We start from the raw sequence: 22,995 nt of genomic DNA, 5'->3' as shown, positions 1-22,995 counted from the left end.
TAGATGGTAGCACAAAATCACAGGTGTCACATTGTGTTTATGTCTAAATGTGCGTATTATGAATTTACTCAGCAAATATCTGGAAACATTATCTATTAATAATTACTAAATGATGGGGGAGGAGAAACAGAGGACATCAGATTTGTTTGCTTTATGTTATTCTATGTAGTGAGTACAGTGGAGGTGGTTGTTAATAACTCAGAGAAAATATTACTTTAAAATATTGAATTTCAGGACTACTGAAATATCTACAAGAAAATACAAACATACTCAGACAGATATTGCCAGGCTTAAGTAATGAAATGTTTTTGTGTAACTGAACTAACTCCTGAGACCTTCCTAAAACAGCTTTCTGTCCCTCATCTTTTAAGTCGGGGTCTCATGACACCCAGGCTGGCTTTGGGCACTCTGTGTGGCTGAGGGTGACCTTGGGTTTCTCCACCCTCCACCTTCTGGATGCTGAGATGACAGTTATGCACCACTGCATGTCTAGTTGTTTGTGGTGCTGGGGTGTAGCTGGGGCTTTATGCATGCAAGTTGAGGCCAGCGCTCTGCCAACTGGTCTTTTCTTTACCCCCTTCATATGATAATCACTTATGTGTCTCTTGTTCAATAGCATTGAGAGCTGAAACACCTGCATGCTTAAAAAGTCTGAGTAAATCCTCTTTCCTGCCTTCCATCATTCACTCAGAAGTATGATTAGGTTGACAAAAGCCATTTTTCCTCTAATCTGCTGCTATCATTTACTTATTTCCTCTGTTTTATGATATCCCACTACACACAAGGGTCCTCTTTTATCACTGGGGTTGTTTTTAATTTTTAAAAATTAACTAGCTGCTATTTTTGTTATTTTAAAGGAACCTAAATATAAAAGAGATATTGGACAGGGAAGGACAAGACACAGTTATTAAGAAACCTCTTTAGTTTCATGGCAAATGTGACAGTGGAGTCTCATCCCACCTCGATTCTTTCCCCATCCAAGTGTTTTGCTCACTCCAAGGAGAATACAATTTGAGTAGTGCTACCACTGTTAACAGCAAAAACAATATTGACTTTAATTTGTTGCATGCTTATGATGCTCAGAGCTAGACTACTGTGCAGTAAGTACTGATAATATTCCCATGTCACATGTGGACCTCTGGGCTTACAGAGGAAAAGCCTGCCTCATGCTGTGACAGTCACAGTGTTGGTGATGGGGATTTTTTTGAGATCTGTTTGTTGCTCAACTGGATCTTCTCATGGGCTAACATGCACCTGCACAAATCCCTTCCCCAGACCATTGGATACAGAATCCTATTGTTTTGGAAGGTCTTTCATGTCCTATGAAAGGAATGTTCCAAGATGATACTAGGTTAGCAGCATGTTCAATGCAAACTATTGTGAACAACCATTATAAAAAAAATAGCAAAGATCTCTCCAGGAAATAGAGGATACCTAAAAACAAGGGCCATTGAGACTGGTCAACCCTGAGCATGTACCAAGAAAGCTTCATGGAAGATGGAAGACAGAAAAGGGTATCATGTCACTGAAGAAGTGCATCTCTATAGTGGAGTCACCAATGACTTGGCACAAATGACAGATCCAGCTGGGAAATTCCCTTAGAGTGATGATTATAAAACCTACGGACCAATATGGGAGCCTTTACCAAGTAGCAGCTCTGGGATGAACTTGGACTGGATTGCCATGGCTACCCCTTATTCCAGTTAAAGATGTCCCAATGATATGAGTAGTCAATATCTGGCTGAGAGAAATACATCCACATTCTCTAAGCCTGTGAACCTGGAAGTTTTTTCCTCCATTGGGCAAAGGGACAAGACTGTGCATACTCATCAACACTTGTCACCTGACTCAGCTTCCCAGCCACTGAGCGCATGTTCCAGACCCCCTATATGTTGTCCACCAATACCTGTCATGTACTTATCTATCTACACCTTTTATTTTGTCTTATTCAATATATTTACCCCCAGACAATATTCTGGCCAACTAAGTGTTTTTTCTTCTTCTTCAGACATGCCATGTTTGTTTCATCTCTGGAAATGTTGTGTGTTATATTGTCTCCTCTGCCTGCTGGTGATCTCATAGCAAGCCTTCCTCCTCAAAACCCTTACCTTCTTAGACCTTGTCAGAATCTCTAAACTAGAGCATCTGCATTCTTCTTTTATATTATTCTCTAACAAACATCTCTTCCCTGTGCCTGTCACTCTGGGTCTCTTATTGGTCACTCTCTGTCTCTCTACCAAAAGATGAGTAATTGTGCACCTGTACTTCTTATTCACCCCTTTATCTCTGGCAGATGATAAATAGTTCTTAGCTCTTGGGAAACTTCCATATCCACATCTGTAGAACAAATTAGTGACTGCAGTAACAAAGGAATCATTTTAATCTGCTTAAGGGCTATCATATCCCACCATAAGAGAAGACTGTCACATGGCTGGGGTGTGACTCCATTTGTAGAATGCTTATTCAGCATTGAGTTCAATGCTCAGCACTATTGTGGGATATTTGTATACTGTGTGGAAATGTAGTACTCTTAGTTGTGTAATAAAAAGCCGAACAGTCAATAGCTAGTCAGGAGGTATAGGCAGGACTTCCAGACAGAGAAAGGAAACAGAAGTTATAAGATGGAAAAGAGATAAAAGCCAAAGGTAGATTAATAAAAAAAAATTGGTTAATTTAAGTTGTAAGAGCTAGTGGGACAAGCCTAAAATAAGGCTGAGCTTTCATAATTAATAAGAAGTCTCTATGTCATTATTTGGGAGCTGGCTAGCAGGACAGAGAAAAACTCATTATACAGCACCATATTAATACAGGGGGATGGTACTAGACTGTAATTCCAGCTCTCAGGAAACAGAATCAGGAGGAATAGAAAATCTAGGTAATATGTGGTATATAGAGAGTTCAAGGCCAACATGGACTACATGAGACCCTGTCTCTAAAAACAGTAAAGGAAACACGGGATTCAAAAGAAAAAGAGTACCACAGTCAATTCCAATACACTTTTTTTTCCTGTTCTGAAAGTAATGATTCCAGAGCCAAGGGGTTCCCATCCTACTTATGTGGTTACTACAGTATCTTTTCCTGAATGATTTACAGGCAAGCAAAGCTGTCATAGTCCATATATCTTAATGATACAATGATTCTTCAGAAACTCTACTCATGAGTCATCTATAGTGACACGCATAGAATACAAACAGGCCTAATTCCTGTGAACTGAGACGTCTGGTGTTTTTTCTTCAGCAGACAAATGCATGCTGCCAGCACACTTTGGTGACACTGAAACCCCCTGTTTCTGTGTGATCTACCCTAGGAACCTTTGGAAGTCTTAGAGGTGACTGATATATGCAAGAGCTATTCCTATTGACATATATTCCATGAATAGAAGAGGAAACAGTGAAAATAAACCTATGTTAAAAACAGTGAGTGAGTGTGTGAGTGTGTGTGTGTGTGTGTGTGAGTGTGTGTGTGTGTGTGTGTGTGTGTGTGTGTGTGTGTGTGTGTGTGTGCATGCATGTGCCCACATATTTGGGCACCAGAAAGCAACATCAGGTACCATCTTCTGGACTATCATCCACTAAGAGTGTCTCTCAATGTCCTGGAGCTTAGCAATTAAGCTAGTGTGTCTGGCCAGTAAAACCCAGGGATCCTCCTGCCTCTGCCTTCTCAGCACTGGAATTACAAACATTCATCAGCACAACCAGCATTTTGACATGGGACTTGGGACTAGAACTCAGGTCTATGCAAGGCAAGGGCTTCACTGGTTGATCGTCCTCCTTCCTTAGCTGGGATTTTATTATAGAGAACTTAGAGTTGTGCAAAGAGCAGATTTGAAACTAGATTGCTTTCCTAAGAAAACCATGAGAGAAAAAAGCCAAACCTGAAAGTTTTTCAGCTTTACATGCTCTTATCTGCTGTCACTCCTGTGAAAATCTTTACTAGGACCAACAAAAGCCACTGCTTAGGGGACAGATGAAGAATACCACCTGTGTTCATTTCACCAACTCAGTCAACTCACACAACAAGTGTACATGGCAATCCCTTGTGCCCCATGCAAACAGCTGAGTATCTAGACAGGGGTATTTTCTATTCCAAGACAGATGAGTGCTGCATTTAATGGTTCCACTCATCTATCCTGTAAGGCCCTTCTTCCAGGATAAACTCTGTCCTCATACTGGCATTTCCATGTTCCTCTTACTTAAACATCTGAAAACTGGATTAATTATACTTGTACTTTAGAAAAAAAATAATTCCTTTGCTGAATGAACCATGAAAACAAAATGCACTGATGATCTTTAAATGACCCAGAAACCAAGATAATTATAGTTGTAATTAATTATATAACATGATGTCTCCTAGTAGTTTTATAGAGGTCTAACCCAGCAAACTCTGAGGTCAGAATATTTGAATTTGGAGACTTTTCACCCACACAGAGCAGGGCAAGCCTGTGCCAGGCTCTAATCTTTCTCTCGGCATATGTGACCTGAGGAGAAATAGTCATTTAACCTGTTCTTATCAGTCATGCTCATCTGTGAAATGGGGATGGAAGTGCAGGATCATCTCAAGGGGACACTGTGTAGTGTCACACGTTAGTGACAGGAAGTGAGATGATTTCACATGGAGAACATCAGAGGAATCTCAGTCAAGCTGGGTTGCTGGTGAGATGACACAGGGAGCCAGAAACTATGGCTGCAATACTTCATGGATCAGGACAGCATCTTCAGTTGCTTTCATTGTATCTCACACCCATAGATATATGTGTGTGTATATATATATATTCACACACACACATAGAATATATACGACCTTATAATAAAAATATCGCACCTCCTGTGTACTGAATAGCCACATCAGCTATTGTTTCAGCAAGTGTCATAGACATGCACAGCAATGGAAAATAAAAACAGGCATCATGGTGGTGCTAGGCACAGGATCTGATTTTCTGATTTACGGGTAGATGGCCAGATAAGGCTCTAATTCTCTCGTCTCCATCTACCAAATGCTTGCCCTTCCCTTTTTTATGTGAGCAAAGACATGACGTACAAAGTTCTCCTCTCTCCAGTTTATCTTATATCTCAGAACATTTGCCTAAAGTAGTATCAAATAACATTTAAAAATATTGCTCATGTCATTACAAAGTGGGTTACAAACGATACCTTAATGCCGAGGAGACAGAAAGAACATAAAAGAGAAGCCAGGAGAGCTCTTTTATTTTGTTTTCTGCTGTATTTATTTATAGGCGAGACACTCTCAGGACAAACTTTCCCAGATCAACAGAGGAGCGCACATCTTAAAGTCAGCTCCTTTGTGCCTTTCAGAAGGAGCTGAGGGATTGATGAGGACTCACTCACGTCTATGGGATATAAGCAAGCACAGTTAAGACACCAAAACAGAACATCTCACTCCAAAGAAAACATTTTTGTCAGATATTTTGACAGAACTCAATTCAGGCCACACTTTGATGAAGTAGTGATTTGATGGTCAATAATTCAGCTCTGCCCTCTTCCTAGAGAACTAAGGTTCCTACATATTCCCCTTTGACTCACCCTAAGCACACATTACTATTAACATTACTAAAACTATATTAGATGCTGTGTACCTTGAGACCACTAAGACAATAGAAGCAGTTTTAGAATGAGGCAGTCCTAAATTTGGCCATTATTATCATTTGAATCTGAAACACCCCCCACAGGCTCACATGCATGAGCAATTGGACTCCAAATGATGGCACTGTTTGGAAGGGTTGTAGAACCTTTGAGATATGGAGCCTAGCTGGAACATTTAGGCTACTAGGCACAGGCCTTTAATGTGTAGCCCTGCCCTGATTCATTGTTTAAGACTGAGAGTCCACGAAACTTTGATCCAAGACAGGTCCTTCCTCTCTTAAGTTTGTTTTGTCTGGCATTCTCTCAGTTCAGCAAGAAAAGCACAACACAAATGTAGACTTTGCCATTTAGGAGTCAGCAATTTGGCCAGAGAGGTTATTTTAATTCCTTGGGCTTCAGAGACATTATGACAGGGCCTAGATAATGACATTAATCTTCCAAGGTTATAGAAAAGATGAAGCAGGATAATGAATTAAAACGTGACTAGTTAATATATGTGTGATACAGTAGGAATCAAAGTATTACTAGCTCTAAACTAAAATATTAAATAAAATTAAATAAAACAAAAACAAACCCCATGGGAATTTTCTAGAAAGTAATTCACAGTCTCGTCTTTGTTTCCTTTATACACTCCATCAGTTTTTTATGCTCATAACTCTACCTTTAAATGTCACAGAAATACACTCACTCTCACAAAGCCACACAAGCATTTCCTCACCAAAATAGGTATCATATATGCCATTTTAATTTACTATAGGCTCCATGTAGACCTGTCGATTACTAAGGCTTTCAAATACAACTGTAGGCAAGTGATAGATAAGACATATTCTTTATGGACTGAAAGCCCTGTGGTAAGTGGCTACTTCAAATAAAAAATCATGTTGGGTGAGATGGCTGAAACTTCATAACAATAACTGTGAGGGTCCCTATAACATGTTAATGGTGAATAGACAAAGCCATTAAATATTGCTATGGACTGAGGACATAGCTCAGTCCATAGTGTCTTTACTTACCTTGCACAAAGTCCTGTGTTCTATCCCCTGTGCACGATGGTATATGCCTGGAACCCCAGCACTCTGGAGGTGGAGGCAAGAGGATCAGACGTTCAAGGTCATCTTTGGATATATAGTAAGATTCCAGCACAGGCTATAAGCATAAGACTCTGATGTGGTATATAATGTAGACAAAGGAGGGGATGTTTAATACTTTCTGGAAGATTCTCACAGAACTTTTGGTTTTTTATTGTTTTTGTTTGTTTGATGTCCCTATAAACTACTCTTCCTGTCAGGTGAATGTGAGAGTAATAATGAAGAGAAGGCCGAGGTCCATGAGAACTAGGTACATCTCTTGAATAAAAATAAAAATATACATATTGGCCTGAGACAAAAATCCATGAAATACTGTTATACCTTATCATGACACTTAAATGTTAATCAATTATTCAGATCAGAAAAATAATCAAGCATAACTAGCAAACAGAAACACATCTATTCCAGGAGGAGCTGCACAGAACACATATACTACACTGTTATCTGCCACACACACAGTGTCAAACACTGCAAGAAAAACACACTGCAAATGCCCCTGACAGGGGAGTAGGAAGACAAAGGGCTTGGGAAAAGACAGGAAACGAAAACCCATGGAGCAGTGAATGCATAACTCACACTGAAGCCCATATTTGCCGCCTCCTCAAATTCATGCTGCACAATACTTGCCCATGGCTTTGGAAAAGCATCAGTGAAGGTAGCTGTGGTGGCAACTACCTGTGATCCCAGCCCTTGGGAGGGGAAAGCAGTAAGATCGGATCATTTGCTAAGAGGTAAAAGCCCTCCTCAGTGGCCCCTTCCCTCCATTCCGTCATAGCTGCTGAAAAGCTCACGTCGTCTCTGGGTCTGTGTCTGCCTCTCCATGTGTGTCTCAGAAAGATACTTTATCTTTCAAGTTTTATGGCTCATATCTGTGACTAAAATATCATTTATGACAATTCCCATCTGCTAGGCTTCAAAAGTGATATAGTTTCACTGCAAAGGGTTGCTACCAGGGACCCAAGTTGTAAGCCAAGATTTGAGTGGAATCATAATGCAACTAGATTCTCTCAGAAGAAGCTGAGCACCGTTAAAAGGCATTCATTTCTTTCCAGAGAAAGCTGTTTGGTGAACATGGCCAGCTCCAAGTGCAGCTCCTGGTGGCTCCCCCTGGAGCATTAAAAGGGTGAGGCCCTTGCAGCCCAGACAGCCCAGACCCCATTTCTTATTCTGGGTGAAAAAGCAAAAAGCCTGGTCCTTCTGTCTTGTCTGACAGTTATAGACTAGCGCTGCACCTTATTAAAGATTAAGGCTTGCCTGGGCACTCTCTTTCGGTCATCTCCTGTTCACAGTCCAGCATTTATTACAAAGGGGTCTGGAGATTAACACCATCCATTCTGCCTGGCGAGAAGGCTGATCAGTGAGTAGTCACACAAAGCCAAGAGAATGCAGAGACAGACTAGCCCTCCATTTTCCAGCATCCTGCCTTTCAAGACTACCTGTAGCTTTAAGACTGTCTTTATTTCACTGTAACACTTACTAAGCCTTGTTTTACATGTGACACCTGTTCTGTTCCCTGAGGTCAAGTCAAGAATATAAAAAAGGCTCAAATAAAAATCAACCTAGAATACTCTCCATATTGGGAGTTTATTTTACATCTACCCTCTCCCCGTCTCCCTTCCTCTGCCACTTCTCCCATAAAGGTGTTTTTACGGTGACATAAAAGTTCTTTGTAAACTTTTTAAAAATGTAATAGTAGCCTCCATTTATCAAGCAAAGAGAAATGCTGCTCTGCAGGCCCCTTTTCTGCAGTTCTGCGCCCGAGCAGATATTGCTAATCAATTGTTGAACTCCTTCTTCCTAAGCCCATACATGGCCCTTTTCCAAATAGCTGCTACTAATGAATCTGAATTACCACAAAGGGTTTCTTTTTATGTATCTGCTCCCTGCCCTTCACAAATTTACACTCTAACCTGGACAACAAAGGAAGTGATGAGGGGAAGTCCCTGCAACATAGAATCAGAGTCTAGACCAACTAAGGCTATCTGATTATCACCGTTTGAGCTGCTGACACCTAGATAATCTGTTCCATATGAGGCACAGAACATAAAATGGTTTCTTATTCTCATGTGACCTCCATCCCTGTAACACTGTCCCCATCTCTGCAGGGTCCCCAGCACCAAGTCACAAGTGCAGGCCATGATAGGTAAGTCAGTGCAAAGTGGCTGCTGTGTGTACTCAAATGTTCTCTTTCTTGTCAGCCATCATCAAATATCGTGTCTGTGCCAATGGCAAGAAAGTGATATAAACTGAACAAATCCTCTATACCTATGGAGTAGGAAGGAAGGTTGTTTGTGTTGTTTATTTTTGAGACAGGGTCTTGTTCTACAGCCCATGCTGCCTTTGACCTTTGATCTGTCTGATTCTACTTGCCAAGTGCTGTCACAACGTATGTGCCCTGACACAAATGTTAACAAGGCTGGAATTGCATCTCTCAAGAATGATAAGAAAAAAGGCAGGAAGATTGCCATACATTTGAGGTCAACCTGGTCTACGTTCTATGCTAGCCAGGGCTACAAAAGTACCAAGCCAAACCAATCAAAATGAAAAAGCTAGAAGACACCAATCTTTTGGCCCTGTAACCACACTGCTAGGAAATCAATGAGCCCAGTAAAAAGTAACCGAAGTTAATGCATCCATATTCTGCTTATATATTTATAAAGATTTAGAAAGCTCTATTTATACTGGTAACTCAGTGTGTATGTATGCTATTAATGTTCCCAATTCAAAATACCACAGAGGCCATTCAGGGAAGTGATTAAATCAGGAATACAAGCAGCATACAATAGAAGACAGTTCAAGGAAGGTCCATAGCACACTAAAAAATACAGATAGGAAAACATGAAACGGGGCATCTTGTTTCACGTAAATTTGCCGTTGTGTGAAAATAAATCACATCTATTCCCACATACAAGTATTAGCAATTTACATACCTACAGATCTTGGGATCCTCTCTCCTCCTCCAATGGAGACTGAAAGTGAGCAATTAAAGGAGAGGTCATGAACTCCTTCCCTTTGTTGTTGTTGGTGATATCTGATTATTAATCTGTGGCATGTATCATTTCAACTTAAACAATAGTAAATGTTCATGGCTTGGTTGGTGTGGGCAGTGATTATCCTATATCTGTTAGTTTCTTGATGCCTCCTGAACACTGTACCATACGCATCCTGGTTACCCAAGGGGATTATGAGTTTCAAGTGATAGAGAAAGATATTGCTGAGAGAAATGAACAGAGCAGCCCACGGCTTTGCAAAAGCATCAGTGAAGGTAGCTGTGGTGGTAACTACATGTGATTCCAGCCCTTGGGGGGGGGGAGCAGTAAGATCAGGAGTTCTCCTTGGCTACCTAGTGAGTTCAAGGTCAACCTGGACTACAGGAGATTCTGTTCCCCCAAAGAAAAAGAAAATAAAAACCACCAACATGGCTTCAGAAAACTTGAACAAAACAAACCATATTTGAAGGAGAGAAGAACAAAACATAGGCAGGTCAGAAATACAGACATCCTGATGTGTGTCCCAAAGATACCACCCACCAATGTAGAAAGTCCCCTTCCTGGGCTTTGCTTCTGGGGTCATGGGACATTAATATTCTACTCACCATTGCTCTAGTCATCTTCTCCTCCATTTCTTTTTGACCTCAAGCATTTTATGCATAAATGTCACTGTTCTTTGCAATTAATCATGCCTACCACAGACTAATTGTGGACAACAGGCCTGCAATTAGACCAAATGCATTTCAAATATGCATGAACCTTCAGAAAGCACTTCCATTCCAGAATCTCGGGTACTGAAACAAGAGCAATTGTCTACTCTTCCCTAAGTCCCTTTCAAATTCAATGTGAACTAGCAAGATAATCAGATCATAGCTAATGGTGCCCATGCCCATGGTCTGCTAATAAGAAAGTGACATCTCAAAATGCTGTCTGTGAACTGTACAGAGTAGTATATTTGGGAACACTAACAGTGGTCCTAGAGGAAGCATGGGAATGGGCCTCACAAAGCTCATGAAACAAAGATGTCTTTGATTGAGAAGCACAATAATTCCCAGCAGAAATGAATAAAAGACTCAGAAATAGACACAGGGGGTCACATATAACACAAACTCTGCATATGCTCATAGCAATGTCACCTTAATGCCATCATCACCAGCAAATGAGCCTAGACAACAAGCTTGTCTCTCAATTTCGACTTAAGATATGAAAAGCAGGCATACACATGTATGTATGGGTATGTGTGCCTGCCTGTGTATGCACATGCAGAGTCTACAGGAGGGTGGTAGGTGTCCTCCTCTGTCACTCTCTGACTTCGTCCCTTCAGACAGGGTCTGCTGGTAAGGCCTAGCAATATTCCTGTCCCTACCCTCTCCCAGCCCTAGGGTTACAATGCTAGAATACACCCCTTGCTATTACACAAATACCGGAGACTTGAACTGAGGTCCTCATCCAGATGCCAGTCATACTCCTCCCTTACCACAACCAAAATATCTCCAGATGCTGCCAAAGTTCCCCTGGGGGAGTGTGGGACTATTGAGAACCACTGCTTTTAGTAGCCTCCTTTTCCTTTTTTTTAATCACACTCCCCCTCTACCTCTTCCTCTCTGCTCTCTGTGTGTGTGTGTGTGTGTGTGTGTGTGTGTGTGTGTGTGTGTGTGTGTGTGAGATGTGTGTGCATACACATGCACATGGACAAACATACACACTTAAGGAATTCCAAAGCCAATGTGGTCAATGACAGTGTCTTTCTTTAACCAGAATCTGCTGCTATTTTTGGAGACAGGGTCTCTCTGTAAAGCTGAACCTCATTGATTCAGCTAGACTGGCAATCCAGTGAACTTCAGGGCCCTTCTGCCTCTCCTTTCCCAGAGCTGGAGTTACAGGAATAGCTTTGTACATAGATTCTTGAGTTCTGGACTGAGTCATCTCAACTGCCCCAGGGATGATGCTAAAAGCCCACAAAGCACAAAGAAGTCCATGAACTACAAAGAATTTTCTATCAATAATATAAGGACAAAAATGCCAATAGTGGGACTGATAAGTTGGCCCAGTGGGTAAAAGCACTCACTATACAAAGAGAGGTACCTCAGTTCAAATCTCCAGTGTCTATGTAATAGCAAGGGGTGTATTCTAGCATTGTAACCCCAGGGCTAAGGGAGGGTAGAGACAGGAATATTGCTAGGCCTTACCAGCAGACCCTGTCTGAAGGGACGGAGTCAGACAGTGACAGAGGAGGACACCTACCACCCTCCTGTAGACTCTGCATGTGCATACACAGGCACACATACACACACATGCATGTGTGTGCGTACAGCACACACACACAGTGTCAACGATGCTGAGGTCAGGAAACTGACTACTCAGAGCAACTGGGAACGTAACAATGTTGTGGCTTTGAACAAGTTCTTTTCCCACCTAAGCCTTAATTTCTCTCTCTGTTTAGTGGGAATAATAAGACCCTCTTTGCAACATGGCTGCAAGAATTTGAGACAATAGAAAGGGAAACACCTGCTAGATTATATGCTGGAGCTTTTGTGATCATTGTAATTATTACTGTTTACTTATTTTCCAATCACATAATCAAACTGAGACAGAACCAGGGCTGGCGAGTTGTGCAACTGCCAATCAGGCACCATGGCAAATATCCCCTCCATCCTCCCAGGAATAAACTAGTCTCACTTCAAACAATTGTTACAGTTAGAATCCAATTGACTCCAGACAAAAGTATTGAGATAATCAGCATATTAAAGCCAACACTATAACCATATGTTAATTATGTAAATGATTCATTTTAATCAGCTAGAACCATGTAAAGAGTAACTAGGAATGCAAATGCAGGGAGTTATTAAAAACCTCATTATTATTCATCTTGGTTCCATGCGTGAACGTATCCATCCAAACAGATGAATTAATAGTGAGAGGAGAGATGAAAGTGCTTGGGGGGAGAGTCTGCGGGACACCATCTGTCTGCCTTGCCTCTTGCTCTGGTCTCCACTTTGCAGGAAAACTGGATGAGGCATGCAGGAAGGGGGCTTAGGATTTTCCCTACAAGGCCTGATCAGCCCTTCACTCCTGCAGGAGCACTATAGCTCCTGAACATATGAGTACATTTGCTTTCTATGTTTGGGGTGGAAGATCGCATGGAGTTACCAAACTATGGATTTCAATGGACAGGATCCTCTGATTCTCATTCTCTCTCTCTCTCTCTCTCTCTCTCTCTCTCTCTCTCTCTCTCTCTCTCTCTCTCTCTCTCCCCCCCCACCCCCATGTGTGTGTGTGTGTGTGTGTGTGTGTGTGTGTGTGTATGTAGGCAAGAGGTTTACTGTGGGTGTTGTTTCTCAGGTATAGTGCATCTTGTTTTCTAAGATAGCAACACTGTCTCAAAACCTACAGCAGGAAGAGGGCTGGCAATGGAGATCAGTGGAGGTTGTTTGGCATCTAGGTGAGTCCCTAGATTCAGTCCCAATAGCCAAAAAGAATAGAAGGGAGAAATGGAGGGAGGGAGGAAGGGAGGAAGGAAGAGAGGATATAAGGCAGGCAGGCAGAAAACATGATGAGCAGGTCTCTGTGCAGGTGAATGGACCCTAGAATACAGGGAGGTTCATTTGTCTGCTTGAGGTCAAGCTGGTGGTTTGGATTTGAACCCAGGTCTATTTGGTCCTTGTTTTCCTTTCCACTCTGAATATGAAACTAATCTTTAAATTCATTGCCTCTTTCTGTACTCATGAGTGACTAGTGTATTCCTATAAGAAAAGAGCCCATGATGAAAGGTTCTGTATCTGCCCTACCCAGTATGGTTACCACTAGCCCTGCCAGGCACCAGAACATTTGAAAATCACCACGTGTGTCTAGGGGACCTATGTTCTAAGAATTACTTAATATTAGTAAACTAAAATCTAAATAGTTGCACATGGCTAGATGTTTCAGAATGAGTTGAATAGCCATAGATGTCCAAAGTGCAACTGTACCATCATCCCTACTCCATGCTTGGAAAAGCATTTGGGGCATGAGGGCTCAGAGGATGTTTCTGTCAAATGGCCTGCGGACAACTGCACAGGTATAAAATGCCTACACTCAGAGGCTCACATAGGCTTCAGCTCCAGCTCCTGGTTCTTCAATGGTGTTGCTTTATTTAAGACAGGATCTTGCTATACACTAAGACTTGCCTCTGACTCCTTGTAGAGCCCAGGCTGGCTCCACTCTCTATACAGACTACACTTTCATCAAACACACTTTATAGCACAGGTTGGCTTTGAACTCACTGTATAGCCTAGGTTGGTGTCAAATTCACTACATAATCTAGGCTAGCCTCCAACTCATTAAACAATCTATACTAGATTCCAACTCACTATTTAGTCCATGTGGGTCTTCAACTAACTATATAGCCAATGCAACTTTCAACTCACAATCCTGCCTCAGCCTCTAGAGTCATGAGAACTCAGGAATGTATCAACACGCCAGGCCTTAATTTTGTCTGTGGTAGAAAAACAAAGATTCACCATTCTTACCTCTTCATGATGGTTTGGTGGAGCCTCCTAAACACCAGGGATGACTTTTCCTGTTGACTGAGTCTGTAGCTAAGTCTTCCAGTGCTCACCCCACCCCAAACTCTACCAGCACATATGCTTCCCATTTTCTAAAGTGAATTGAAATGAATGGTGTTTTGACACCTGCATGAAACCTTTTAAGTTTATAAAGATTTGATCAACGATGCTAGTTTCCTGGTAATGCTCAGGTTTTCCAAATATAGCACTTCTCAAGATGAATGACCAGAAAAGAAAATGCTGATTGAATGTTGGGTACAAGTGTGGCATTACATACGGCCATTCTTTTTTTCTTTCTTTCAGATGAGATTATAAAGTTGTGACCCTTGGGCTAATGCTATGCTTAGTCTTGTTAAAAAAAAAAAAAGGAGAGAAAGAGAGGGGTGGAGGAGAGAGAGTAGAAATTGTGATGAGCAGCTTTATAGAAACTACATTTTTAAAGTTAGTTTCTCTTAATATATTGGACAATCGGGGAGCACACAACCATCCTATTGCACAGAGAAGTAGGAATGCAGCTGAGATGAAACCATCTCTTTCATATGGAAGAAGGAGCAATGGGGTGTTGCTCTGTCCTTTCTTGTAACTGGTGCTTGATAAGGAATGGTGTGGGCATGCAAGTCTGCAGCAGGAAGAATGAGGGCTCTACTGAGCTTTCATGAATCTCTAACTCTATGCTACAAACCTAGAACAAACACTGATCATGTGGTCATGCTTCTCTCTCATGGGAGGACACACACGTGTTTTCACTGGAAGAACCTGAGGGCAAACCAAGCAGGTAAATAAAGGACTTGTACAAGAAGGCACCGGGGTCCACAGATGAGGCTCCAATGGTAAAGTGTTTGCCTAGCATTCATGAAGCCCAGGGTTTGATCTCCAGCATAACATAAACACACATCTGTGATTCTTCCACTTGAGAGGTGGATCTAGGAGGATCAGAAGTTCACAATCATTTTCAGCTGAATAGTTAGTTCAAAGCTCATGAGGCTCTGTCTAGGTGACTCTGGGCTGAATGAGGCTCTGTCTCATAAAGAAAGAGAAAAGGAAGGAGGGAGAGAGGAAAGAAAGGATGGAGAGGAGAGGGGAGAGAAAGGGAGGGAGAGAAGGAGAATATGAAGAGGAGAGACACCAAACAAGAGGCAAGGACAGCTTCACTGAAATTACTATGTCTGATTCCGTGTGGCTCTGCTGTGATGAGACTTCTCCAGGGCTAGTGTGGTACTGGCTACAAACTGAATGATATATCCTCATCTCAGAGGAGGAAATTTCCAACATACAACATGAGGTTTAGGGTCTCATCACTGCCAACAGTTAGGATGGGGCTGGGAACCTTAGCCACTGCCTAGAGAACAGCTGCCAACACCTCGCAGCCAACAGCACCTTGGTCAGCTCAGTAAATGTGCCCACTGGCATGATTTCGTGATTCAACCAACACCATATTGTCTAAGACCAAGGAGGGAAAAGAGAGATGGAAGGGAGGGAAAAATCAAATCAGAAAATCCATCTGCAGTTCATTTCACACCTGACTTTGAAAACATGCCCACCTGACAAAAGTGTAATCGATCATTTCATTTTACTTTTTGAAAGAGTAAACATGCTCAAAATTAAATACTTCAGGGGTGAAAAGTCAGGGCACCCAGACAGCTCTGTATGGCTTTGTTCTTCATATTCTAATTCTTCTGCGTTTCTCTGCCTGATGGCTCCTAATGTTTTCTCTGGAATCTCTTTCTGATCTTTAATCCCTTTTAATGTTTTTCTGTGCTTACTCTCAAATGTCTTTGTAGCTTCTGTAATTGGGTTCTCTGGCACCAGTTTAACAGAGCTTAGCACAATGCAGGCTTGACAAATGTCTTCTAAGTGGAATTAAAAGATAAGCTATCAATATCATTACAGGAAGTGACCAGAGTTTGCCATGCACCACAACAAATATATCAACTAGGACCTAAGATGACTACATGGGCTCATGGTCAGAGCAGCAAGGACTGACAGGGCCATGTAAGGCTAGGTCTTCCCAGAGCATCTATCAAAGGAAATTCTAAATTCACAAGTCTGGAGACAGAAGGCTGGACCAGATGATTTTTCAAGGCTCAACCAAGTTCAGCATTCTCACCAGAAATGTCAAGGCCAAGCTTCCCTGGAAACATGCAGTCTTTGCTTCCTCTCCAAGAGCCTGTGCTTTTGTGGTATTCAGCCAAGGTGCTCAGCAATCTGGCAATGTCTAAGTGACATTCTCTGACATAGTTGGGCTGGAAACAAAGTTAGATTTACAAATGTCTTGGCAATAAGAGAACAGGCAATAGAAGCAGTCACCAATAGGTGTGGAAACCTGGTGCAAAATAGCCCCAGTTTCCCTGGGGAAGAACTCTACACACATGCAGAGGCTTGAGAGCATGCCTGCTACACCCAGCTCTACACCTGGTTTGCCAGTTGATAGGTTCAACAGAGAACATGTGTCCCATGCCAAACCAATAAAATTCCTTCCTGGGAGCTTGTGAGAAGATTACAAAAAAAAGATGTACCCTCTCCTAATCTGAGAGAGACAGACTCATTTGGGCAGAAAGCTACCTTGTGGACATGAAACTGGCATTTAAAAAGACATGGTTCTAGCATTTTCCCCATCTATAACCTGTATTCACTATACCAGAAGCTAATATTTTGTATACAGCCATACAAGGGTATTCACATGCCTCACACTAAACTGGAGTTCTTCCGCCTATATACTTACTCCTCATACTTTGGTGTTTTGCTTCTCTTTTGCAAGAGATTGTCCTGTGCAGTGTAAGCTGTTAAAAAGCATGTTTTCTTCTATCTATGAGAGGCCAGGAGCATCTCACATCCAGTTGTGACAACTAAAAATGTCTCTACACATGGTCAAACAGTCCCTGTGGGGAAAAAAACTAACTCCTGACTTAGAGTCACTGCACTAAAGGAATTTTAATGCAGCAAGCCAGAACTAAGAACCAGTAAGTTACCTTTGCACTGCTTGGCTGAGGCTATAGTTTGGAGTGTGGACTGAGACTTCTAAAAAGGTGAGTCTCAAATTAGATTCTTATTTTTGCGATGACTCTAAATTCTTCCTTGCTACAAAATATCTGGCAAGCTCTTCCATGTATTTATCACTCTGTGGAGTGCATCATCTGGAGATGTGGTTTCTGATGATATTTATATCTTGCAAGATGTTTATGGTTACAAAGAGAAGAAAAGGTTCTGCACACTTATGACACTGAGTTTGAACACTACCCACTGTTGAGATGATAAGGTGGGTATTTGGAAGAATGGGAGGAAAGAAAAGGGATGGTGGATGGGCACTTAAGTTAGACAGACAGATGCACGGATAAACAGATATGTAGATAGATGCATAAATAGATACATGGGTATGTAGACAGATATACAAATAGATGACAGATTAGACACACAGAGAGCTAGAGACAGATAGATTGGGGGTGGGGGAGGTGGCCTGGTGGGCAGACAGATTCTTTCACAGTAACTCTTAAGGCCATTGCCCTAATACATGAACATTCAGACATGTGGCAGCAAAAAGGCTTACTCAGTAGAATTCATCACACTTTCCTATGAACACTATTTCAGCAGTCATCACTTCACAGTTTGTGATCAGAAACATAGCGATCATGCTCCAAGGGTTTTGGGGGGCTTTTTCCAACAGACCCCCTTAGGGCAGGAACAAGACCATCCTCAAAACTCTGCATAGTAACCAGGGTGAGAAAAGGCATCTGGAGAACTGTCTCACTGGGAGAGTTGCCCCTCTTACAGGCAGTCCCTATTGGTTCAACAGTTCCCTCCCTGGTGCCTTCCAGGAGTCAAGGTCCCTTCTTCAGCATTCCTGATAGTGCACACGCTACTGGACATTTTCCTAATAAGTGCTCCTCTGTGCCAAAAGAAATCACAATACACTTTTAGTATTGAAACCCAGGAACTCAACCTAATGCCATCAAGGATGGTCCAGGAAATGTTAAATTAAGAAAATACAAAACCAAAACCAAAACCCGCTGACATATAAAGACCTATGAATTAAAACCATGATGTGTCAGGGTTTTTTTTTTCTATTAAAAAAGGTCAAATTCAATAACCTATTATTATTAAATATTAAAATCCTTCCTCCACACAAACTGTGAGATAAACAGATCTCATACTCAGAAGGGGAAATGTTTCCCAGCAGCCAAGTGCCTGGAAGATAGGAGAAACTGCTATCCCTGTTCACCCCAAGGCACCCATGTGACAGACAAAGCTGTCAGCAAGACACAAGCCAATATAGATTCCAGAACCAGCCACTGCTAACAGGCAGCAAGACACAGATTCCTAATCTTGAAAATGCTTTGCAAAGGTGTGGGCTGGCACGGGACCCAGGAGCCTTGGAGCTGACTGGCTACTCTACTTCTCCCTCACACCCACAAGGACCATCTTGCTTTAGCTTCCTGTTCAGAAATATTTCCCCTCAAATGCCCTCTTTTTTTTTTCATGGAGAGATACCAGGAAAGCCATATGCCTCTCCCTCCCCAGCCCTCGCTGCTGAGTGTCGATAATGAAAGCCAGAAGCTGACATGTGCTAAACCCGCCTGTCCTTCCCACTTCACAGATAATAAACAACAGCAAGAAGGACACAGGGTTTAGGGCACTTCTTTGCACCCCTGAAACCAAATTCCACTCAGACTTCTTTGAGAAGTCACTGAACACTCCACAGACATGGACTTGGCCTTGAGTGAGGAGGTTTTATCATCCAGCAAAAGCAACTTAGATGGACCATCAGATGTGTGCAGATCTGCAAACTCGGAGTGACCTTTCACACTTGATGGGCATACTGCCTCACAAGCCATGTGACCCATTTTGTGTTAGGCGTTTTGCCCAACCAAACACCCTTTAAAAGATCTCTGGTCTTCATTTTTTTCACTAGCTGTAGGGGAAGGGGGTGTGACTTGTAATGAAGAATTCAATCTGGGCCAAAGACAGTTCTAAGCCTATCATTTCAGAGGCCACTTGTGATAATGGGATGAACTGGATTTGCTGTTTGCCCCCTTGCACTGAAGAAGTCTCACACCCAGGACATCAGAGGAGAGGCACAACCACTCAACAGTAAGCTGCATTTAGTTAATGGCTCTCTCCAGTATCACCCTGGATTACAAATCCCAATCATAAAGTCACGATCAAGGCTGATGACAATCGTCTGTGTGAATCTACCTTTGCTGAAAGTCTTGCAAAAATAAACAGCAAGAAAAATAATAACAGTACCTCCTGGCAGGAAGGCCACCATTACAACATCCAGCTGACCATTTAAACCACATGCCAGGCCTCAGGGTGAGGGACTCACACTCACAGAGCCTCTTCTTTAAGCCTGAAAGACCATGCCTTGTGGGTTCTCTGTGTGTTTGTGTGTTCACTTATATATGTGTCCTCATTTTGCGCAGTGCACATGTGTTTGTGTGTGTGTGTGTGTGATTGTGTAGGGAGGGTATGGTGTGGTGTGTGTATGTGTGTGTGTGTGAAAATGCATGCATGCATATATGTGCCTGTGTGTAGTATGGTATAGTATGGTGTAGTATATGTGTCTATGTACATACGTACATGCACACATGTGTATGTGTGTGTGAGTGTTTGTGTGTATATGTGTGCACAGGAGAAAGCAGTGTATATATGTGCCTAGTCCAGACATCTACATCAGGTATCTTCTACCACACTCCACCTTATTTTTTGAGAAAGGATCTCTACTGAAGCTAGAGATCTCTGATCCAGATAGACTGACAGGCCAGCATGGGGATCATCCTGCCTCTGCCTCCCCAATCACCAGGACTGGGATTACAGGCACCGACTTTGATGTGGGTCTGAGGGTCTAAACTTAGGACCTCACGCTTGTGTAGCGAGCACTTTACTAACTAAACCATCTCTTTAGCTCTCCACTTGTATTTTAACCATTTTTTCCATATATCAGTAAAATTAAGATTCAGGGAGGCTAATTAATCTGCCCAAGTTTAGCTAGCATAGTGGAGTTTGGAAGCAATTCCAGCTGCACCTGCTACCTCCTGCAGACTCCTGACTCAAGTACTAGAAAACATGTATACATATCAAAATACACACACACACACACACACACACACACACACACACACACACACACACACACATACACACACACTTTCATTTGCCTTCCAACAAAGCCTGGAGAGCCTGTGTTTGGTCCCTACCCCTTTCTCAAGGCCTTCCTTAGCTTCGACTTACACCCTAAACTTGGGCAGGCCTGGTTGCAGCATGACATTTCAGAAATCTTCTCTTCTATGTCCCCCTCCATCTGTGTGAAGGTGGATCCCATGTGCTTTGGTGTCTGTCCTTACCCTGTTGAACAGAAATGGGCCCAAGAGCACCTGCTATGGAAATATTCTTGTCTCAGCCACCTGCCTCCCTCCAACTCACCTGGGCTAACCTGGACTGCCTCCATTGCAGGGATGGAGACACCATAAAGCAGAGGACAGGTGGTCTCTGCAGAACACAGTGAACCCTTCACCCTTCCTTCACTCATTGGGAAAAGTGCCACCACCTCTTTCTTTGATGCAAAATGGTTTTAATCTTCCTCAAGAGCAAACACCTGCTAAATATGAAGCTTTCTAAGTCAGCTGTGGCTTTTCTGAGTCCTGTCTGTGACAGGCAGGCTCAGCAAGACAGAACTCCTGAACAACAGACAGTGACATGAGTGGGTCTTTTGGTACTAGAACCTGGTCACAACCCAGGCAGCTATACTGTGTACATTTTACATGCAAGTTAGGAGCTCTGATCTAGAGGAGCGGCTCTTGGGGGAGGAGAAAGAGTCTCTCCCATTCTGGACAGGACACAGGAGTTCTCCTCTATGAGCCTAGGGAGCCCCAGGAGGCCTGGAGTTTGCAGCCATGCATCTAGGAACAAAGCCAGTTTCACTGTGACTGGTGTTAGACCATTCGTTTGGAGGTTGGTGCACACGTACTTGCGTACACATGCTTTAGGTGCTTGCTCTGGTGTGTGGCCCAAGGTTGACCTCTGATGTCTTCCTCAGTCTCTCTCCAGCTTCCTTTTAAGACACAGTCTCTCACTTAACCTGGAGCTCCCCAGTGCTGACATTACATCTGTAGGCCACCTGTCCAGGTTTTGACAGGGATTCTAGAGAATCAAACTCAGATCCTAGAGTTGTCAAAGCAAGCATTATACCCACTGAAGTAACTCCCCAGCCCTGAGTCCTTCTTACTAATGGGGACACTCAGGGTCTGGGGACATCAATGTTACCCTTAAATGTCTGAAAAAAAATCCATGCCCAGAGGATGTGACTGGCCATGGATGAAGATAAATTAAAGGACTGTAAATACACTCAAAGACTTCAAGGTGACCTGGGTGTAATCTCTGGGTAGTGTGGATAGAATGTGGACATCTAATTAATGGCACTGTCTGAAGAAAGGGACTGTGAAAGGAGACCTGGCCAATGCTGGTCAGAAACAAAGAGAGCTCTGAGCTGGGCCCTGGCAGTATGCCTCCAACATTGCCGAGAGATTCAGAGAATCCCCAGAACACAGGCTCTCCATGTGACAAAGGAATGAGTATTCTGCCCTATGGGGAGACTTAACTCCTCCAGCTTTGCAGAGCCTACTGGAAAGTCACTCAAAGCTGGGCTTAGTTCTCACCAGAATTTTGCCTTCTTGGGTTTTCTGATGCCAAGAAGACTAGCCAGATGAGCACGGGGGTGGGGGGGGATTTTCCCAGAAATAGAAAGGGATACCCCACACACATACTATAGGACCACGTGATTTTGGAAGCAGCAGATCTTCTCAGGGACACAGTCGTTGGCTAGCCATGACTAACATTTGACACACTGCTGTTACCAAGTTACCACTAACATTTGACATACTGTGTATCCCCTGTAGCAATTCCTGGACAACTTAAGTAATCTCAACCATCTCAGAAATCTTGACTCAAAATGGAAAAATGTCTACATTCTTCCCGTGGAGCATAGAGCACCATTCTGTGCTATGTGGTGTGTTCTATGCAATGTCCATAGTGTTTTTAGGGCATTACATGATACAGCAATGAAATAGAATCTCTGTCCACCTTTCTGTGAATTGGCCCATGTTTCCATCATGGGAGGAGGGAACACATAAGGTGGCCCAAGTATATGAAGACTCCAAAGCAACAACATCCCTTGATATTTCCAGAATGGTTCAATTTGAAATTTAATACAATGGTTTTGGAATTTCTAATGAAGACAAACAATGCAGATGAAAGGTTGGAACACATATAGCCATGGGTGGCTTTACACAGTAGCTTTTCCTCTTGGATAAATGTCCCAAACAAGGCCACATAACACATACCCCCTTCACTTGAAATTGTACTCAAAGCCTGGGAGTTTGATTATCATATCCACTTGTAATTTCTCAAATGATTATAACTGGAAATTCATTTTTTGGGGGGGTCAGGGTTAAAGGATGGTAGATATAGCAAAGGCCAATTCTACATTTCCTACTTCCTAAAACAATGATACAGTTTTGATTCTTTTTCCTTTGGGGTTCTGAAATTCTAAGCATTAGGAATAAAAATAGGAGTGAAGGGCAAAATGGCATCCCATCCTACCCAGAGAAAGCCTACCTATGGCTTGCAATTATATCAGTGTACACTAAGAAGCCTTCCTTCTGCTGCTTCTGGGGTCTGGCATATGATATCACTATGCAGAAGCTCATTGGCCATCCTCTTTCTAGATTGTAAATGAAGTCTTGCTTCCTTGTGAGAACACCAGTGCTAACTGAGAAGATGC

General features: G+C 42.5%; 1 protein-coding gene across 38 annotated transcripts in view; it reads right to left on the bottom strand.

Annotated features, from left to right (window-relative positions):
• Rbfox1 (RNA binding fox-1 homolog 1) overlaps positions 1 to 22,995 on the bottom strand; it is a 2,167,575-nt gene that overhangs the window by 293,232 nt on the left and 1,851,348 nt on the right. For 26 of the 38 annotated variants that reach the window (XM_052759361.1, XM_052759367.1, XM_052759363.1 and 23 more), the window contains one exon: positions 6,614 to 6,676. The exons of the other annotated variants lie outside the window; for them this stretch is intronic. In XM_052759361.1, coding sequence (XP_052615321.1) covers positions 6,614 to 6,676 — 63 coding nt within the window. The remainder of the gene's footprint in view (positions 1 to 6,613; positions 6,677 to 22,995) is intronic. 38 annotated transcript variants of the gene reach the window in all.

This window comes from Peromyscus californicus, unplaced genomic scaffold (genome assembly GCF_007827085.1).
Source record: "Peromyscus californicus insignis strain IS unplaced genomic scaffold, ASM782708v3 Scaffold_3__1_contigs__length_106647218, whole genome shotgun sequence".
Taxonomy (NCBI): domain Eukaryota; kingdom Metazoa; phylum Chordata; class Mammalia; order Rodentia; family Cricetidae; genus Peromyscus; species Peromyscus californicus.
Note: the sequence above shows the minus strand (reverse complement) of the source record. Positions and strands in the feature narration are given on the sequence as shown.